The sequence below is a fragment of the Rutidosis leptorrhynchoides genome, chromosome 11, assembly GCF_046630445.1.
Source record: "Rutidosis leptorrhynchoides isolate AG116_Rl617_1_P2 chromosome 11, CSIRO_AGI_Rlap_v1, whole genome shotgun sequence".
Lineage (NCBI taxonomy): Eukaryota > Viridiplantae > Streptophyta > Magnoliopsida > Asterales > Asteraceae > Rutidosis > Rutidosis leptorrhynchoides.
The window spans coordinates 269830976-269837383 of record NC_092343.1 but is presented as its reverse complement, the minus strand read 5'-3'; the positions used below and the strand labels follow the sequence as shown (position 1 = coordinate 269837383).

Here is a 6408-nt window from a genome sequence, read left to right as displayed (position 1 = left end):
CATCTTACGACCCACCTGTAACCCGAGATATGTAAAAGGGACTTTATCATTTTTACACCCAATGTAGGCTGCCATGGTACTAATCTCACTTGCAGAAAACATTTAGACCATAAAGCTTACTTTTCTTGAAGTTTATCTTGAGTCCTGATACATCTTCAAAGCACGAAACAACTTTCAAAGTGTTACGAATATTTCTTTTTGACCAAAACCCGATAAAGATGGTGTCGTCCGCATATTGGAGATGCGACAACGGGATCTTATCTTTGCCTATATCTACTCAACGTACAAGACCTTTTTCAATTGCTACGTTTATTAACAAATTTAAGCCTTCGTCCGCAATGATAAACAAGAATGGTGATAGAGGGTCACCTTGTCTAATACCCCTTTCTAGTTTAAATTCTTTGGTAGGAGATCCATTAACTAGAATTGAGATAGAAGCGAAAGTGAGACAAGCTTTAATCCATTTAACCCATTTAGGTCCGAACCCCATTCGAGTTAGCATTGATAACAGAAAATTCCAATTAACGCTATCAAATGCTTTTGCAAAATCCGCCTTGAAAATGAAACTCTTATTTCTTCCCTTCTTAAGATCCGCAACACATTCATTAAGTACCAGAATGCCATCAATGATCGAACGACCCGAGATGAAGGCACTTTGTTTTTTCCCGATAATCTTAGGTAACACCTCCCGAATTCTATTGGATAATAACTTAGCAACTATCTTATAGTAGCTATTTATTAAGCTGATCGGGCGATAGTCACAAAGTTCGGTTGGATCGTTAGTTTTAGGGATTAAAGTCATGAAGGATGCGTTGCAACCGTTTGAAATCTCACCTTTGTCCCAAAACCAACTGATTGCTCGTATAAGATCTTGTTTGATTATACCCCAAAATTTTTTGAAGAATTTGAAATTGAACCCGTCGGGACCCGGGGCCTTCGAGCCCGCACTTCCCTTGACCGCCATCCAAATCTCATCTTAATTATTTGTATTTATATTTATAATAATTAGTAGTGAATGTAAATATTATCGCTGCATTGGCATAGTCGAAACGGTAGATGATCACAACGGGTGGTTTAGTCCCCCTCGGGTGATCCCAATCGCTGTTAAAAAAATGAATGATTGTCTACTATATCTCTTAATGCGATATGATTAAGTATTATTGTTGTTGTGCATGATCGATCCGTTCAAATCTAGGAATAATTCTCATGGAAAATGCCAAGCAAATTATAGAGATTATAATCAGCAAGAATTGCAGACCTGAATAAAACAAAATATGGAACAAAGGTTAGGCGTTAAGTTCAACTTAGTAATTTCACTATATATATTAAAATACAAATCTCATTCTTCAAATCCAACTACAAGAAATATTATTAAACATGGCCACCCTCATTGCCTATGAAGATGTTTCTCCTTCTGTTGATGCCGAGCTTCTAAAAAAGGCTTGTCACGGTGTTTTATCTCTCTTCTTAAGTGTTCTTTTAATTATGTCTATTTTCAATAACTTGTTATTTAATTACTTATTTATTTTATTTTTTAGGATGGGGGACTGATGAAAAGGCTGTAATATCTATTTTGGGTCACAGAAATGCATCTCAGAGAAAATTAATAAGGGAAGCTTATCAAGAAATATATCAAGAAGATCTTGTAAAACGTCTTGAGCATGAGCTTTCTGGTAACTTTGAGGTACTATTGTTTTGGGATTATGTTAGAATGTACTTTTTACTCGTACGTCTTAAAATAATAGTCAACGTTACTATTTATATCTGTCTCAAAATACATGTCCGTTACTCAAAATAATACTTAAAAGTCAATAGAGTTTCAATTGTACATTTTTTATATACGAAAGTTAACAGAAATTTTTTAATACTGATTTCATTTCTTTCTTACTCTATTTAACTAATTCCAGTGCTGGTAGAATGAACATTTCACCAAACTATCATAAATTGAAGAAAATTTGTTAGTGGACATAAGTAAAAATTATATTTGTATCAATTAGTTAACTCGTCTATTTTTTAATAATGTAGAGAGCGGTTTACCGATGGAATTTAGACCCAGCTGATCGGGATGCAGTGCTAGCGAAAGTTGCCTTACAAAAAGAAAATCGTGATCATAGAGTCATCATTGAACTATCATTCACTTTGTCTCCTGATGAGCTCTTTGCTGTCAAGCGTGCCTATCAATGCCGCTACAAGCTTTCTCTTGAAGAGGAAATTGCGTCACATACATATGGCGATCTTCGAAAGGTGTGTATCTATTTATTTCTCTCCATGTGGATTTTTGGCCTGTTTACCTGATGTATAATATAGAATAATTATACCAATGAACTAGTAGCTCAATGGTACCCATTACATTAGAAGCTAGGTCGCCATGTGGAAGCCTTTGCCAAAATTGGCGCAGGCATAGGTACATTTCTCACTCTTTGCAAAGATTTACAACCCTTTACAAAGTGAGATGATACATGTTCTTGCCACATGGGGGTATTCGGTAGAGGTAATTTAGAGGCATCCAGCTCTTATGAAGTGGGTTTTATGGGTCAAAAGGAAACACAAGGTTTAAATGTCCATGCCGATCTACACATTTTGCCAATAAAGAATAGTTTTAAGTGAACTGGATTGAATACTAAAGTGAGTTGTTCATTTTTTTTAGAAGAACACACACCCTTGTTTACAATCTCGAGGTTGAGTCCCTTAATACCGATAGGTGATAGCTCTTGCGTAAAAATTATTGTTAATGCTCTGTTAATGTTAATGCTCATAAGCTTATAGAACACTCATTCTTACCCTATTGATTATTAGTACTAATTGTTATTATAATTTATATAAATAAATAAATTTATAATCATAATCGAGGGCCCGACAAACTAAAGTTTTTGTAATGTTATTTTTGAGACATAGATTATTACTACAAAAAGCAAAAAAGCGGACTTGTAATCCTAACTAACATTCAAATTTGCATCTAAATTTGTATAAGATCAATCCCAATCATGACGCAATTCCTCCCCAGTACACACCGCCACATCAGCGCCACATCAGCTTTCTCTCTCCATTTATTTTTCACTTCCTCCCCATCACACACCACTACCAACCATGATATACTTCCTCCCCATCACATACCCCACAAAATTAATTAAATATGTAATGTACAAGTTATTTATGGTAATGTACAAATAAATTATGCTGGGAAATAAGGAAAGAGAAAATATATCCGTGCTGCAATATGTCATGAGGAAGAAGGAAAGGAGGGCGGAGGAGTGAGGGCGGATGAGGGAGGAGGTGAGGACACATGAATGCCAATGGAGTCCTCGGGAGGGCGGATGAGGAATGAGTGAGGGCGGAGCCCGTTGGAAGTGGTCTAAACAAAAAATCATGCAATATTGCAGCTACTCGTGGCATTGGTGAGCATACACAGGTACCAAGGCGATGAAGTGAATCTAAAATTGGCAAAGTCAGAGTCCGATATTCTTCGGAAGGCCATTGAAGCGAAGGAGTTTAACCACGAAGAAATTATCCGGATCATCACTACCAGGAGCAAGCCACAGCTCATGGCTACTTTGAATCACTACAAAGATGAACATGGTTGTAACATGACCAAGGTATATGACAATTTCATCAACTACTTTTTTTTTTTTTTTTCTCAATCCCTTTCAAAATCATGACACTATACATGTATCGTTCTTCATGTGAAATTATTTCCAGCACTTGAAGGATGATCCAACCAATGAGTACACGGAAACACTGCGTACAACACTTAGATGCATGAGTGACCCTATTAAGTATTTTGAAAAGGTAACTTCCAAAGATTTTTTTTTTTGTTTTAAAAAAAGTAAATCCCCAAAGTGTAGTCCATAGAAATTGAACTTCGGTATCTAAGGATTCTCAAGTCCCAACCACTAGACTACCCTTGAGTTAGTTTTCTCACTGTACAGTGACAAACAACATAAGTACAAGGGAAAAAATGGTAGGGTTAGTTGTGTAATGTAACGGGTGAAAACAAATAGGCTTGGTTTATGGGGGTCAGGTCCAGTTGGTTGACATATGATTTTGTGTTTGTAGGGGAATTATATTATAAGTATAATCAAATCAAAATTAACAATGACTTTAGGAGGTTGTAGTGAAACTTCAGGCTGACATGTTTGAGATAAAACGTCCCTCATCATCTTGCAGGTGCTTCGTAATGCGCTAAAGAAGGGTGGGAGTAATGATGATGCGTTAACTCGTGTGATAGTTACTCGAGCTGAGAAAGACCTCAAGGTAATCATGGAGCAGTATTACAAGAGGAACAGTGTGTCACTTGATCAAGCTGTCACAAAAGAAACTTCAGGGGATTACAAGAGGTTTCTTCTCACATTGCTCGGAAAGAAAGACTAGTTTACAACGTCAGTATTTGTCGACTAATGTAGTTGTTGTAACGATTAAAGACATTTCTATATAATGTGTGTTTTTGTGTATGCTTTTGTTACTTGTGAATAAATTAAGTGAGTGATTGTATGTGTGATCGATGTAAAACCTTGTATTATCCTTCCAAATAATTAATTGATCGAACTTTCGTATTTGTATCGAGAAACCGGAAGATATACATGTAACTCTATATTTGTGTGGCTATCTAATGCGTGCATGCGACACATAGACCAAAAAGAAAAAGAAAGCTATAGGGTTTATTATTTCATGGTTCATTACTAGAAAAGACTTAGTTATGTCCGTAATATGTGCAAAAGTCTATGATTTTATTGAATTCGTGTTTGATAGGGTTGATTCGATTATATAAATGTGTATGTATTGTATGAAGATGAAGATAATGAGCCATGAACATGACGATGAACAATGAATCTGATTAGCACTCTATATTTAGTTACAAGTTGTTAGGGAGAGAATTCTAGAACCACACCTTAGAATGATATGAATAATGAGCTAAAGGCTTAAACGTTCTATATTAAGGAGATTGTATGTATATGACTACTAGTTTTAGTTTTATTAGCTCGTGCGTTGCACGGAAGTTGTATAAATTAGTTTTCGACAACGTTAGTATTGATACTGATCAAATTTATATTACAATTGATGGAAAACCATGTGCACTTTTAAATTTTATAAACGCAGCGGAACATGAAAAATAAACATCTTTTATTAACTTTAAAATAAACATCATTTATTTTATTATAAACTTTCAAATAAAACATTCACATGATTAACGATCCCAACAAGATCCAATTACACCACTAATAATTGTCAAATAATAAATTCACAAAGAGGAGTTTAGATGTACCTTTAGCGAGCGATGGAAGAACGATATAAAGAACTCTCCATGTCTAGGTTGAAACATATATTCAAAGTGAATGAATATATCTCTATGGTTGATCCACACAGCACGTCGAACAACACCAGTCGAATGCTAGTCCGTATAACCCGAAAACAATATCATATATTGTTTCAATATTGAAAAGCAAATCCAGAAAGTCTTAACTTTCTTTTTTTTTTCTACGGCAGAAACACAAAATATATGTACCTCTATTTTCCTTTCTTGGTCATAGACCACAAATAATAATAAAACCCTTTTGAGTTATTTTAAGGCTAAATGGATGTGTGCAACTTACATGGATTCATCAATTGATATGAGATGATATATATAAACCAACCACCCTTTTGTATATTTGTGTTGTGTCAATTTCAACAAAAACTCACGGGCATAAAATTACTTTAATAATCTTTTTGATTGTGTTGCGTTTTTAAATATTGCAGCCAACAACTCCAATTTCCATCCATGAGATCTTTTACAATCTTTTAAGATATCAAATCTTATAATTTAATATTTTAAATCACAATTGTCCAAAAATATATTACACCATGTGATCTTTTACAATCTTTTAAGATAATAAAGAAACAAGGGAAATATTTTTTTACTTAGCCAACAAGTACACTCGTTAAATATATATTAACTAAATTAAAATATATTTAATAAATAGAACTCTTATTATTTAATTTAATTAAATCATATTTAATTAAATTATGTTTTCTCAAACTATAGGTTATAATTATATATCAACAATATATGATAATGGTGTCTAAATGCTAAAGTGTGTGACCCCATAGGCCTGTATATAATCGGTAGTATAGATTTGTGTTATGACGTGCACACAAAACCAACAAACTCCCACTTGTGCATGACATAACATCTAGAAAAATATACAGACATATATTAGCGTCTAGCAACACGTCAATGCCCCCGAAAATATACAAGTGTTTGTTTCATCTAAACGAACTATCGTTATTATTAAAAATGATTTAATGATTTAACGATTTAATGATTAAGTGTCTATTGTCCCTTTATTGCCGATACCGAGTTGACATGAGACATGGATCCAGTCATTCTCATTTGTCAACCAATTATGTTTCTCGATCTAGAAAATTTTGAAT

At 34.3% G+C, this 6408-nt stretch overlaps 1 protein-coding gene across 1 annotated transcript; it reads left to right on the top strand.

The window, feature by feature from the left end:
* Positions 1 to 1377: 1377 nt before the first annotated feature.
* Positions 1378 to 4368, top strand: LOC139877863 (annexin-like protein RJ4). The gene is made up of 6 exons (XM_071865264.1): positions 1378 to 1450; positions 1539 to 1684; positions 2026 to 2244; positions 3381 to 3593; positions 3697 to 3786; positions 4165 to 4368. Exons 1-6 carry the CDS (start codon positions 1378 to 1380, stop codon positions 4366 to 4368), a joined length of 945 nt encoding a protein of 314 aa, XP_071721365.1.
* Positions 4369 to 6408: the final 2040 nt, after the last annotated feature.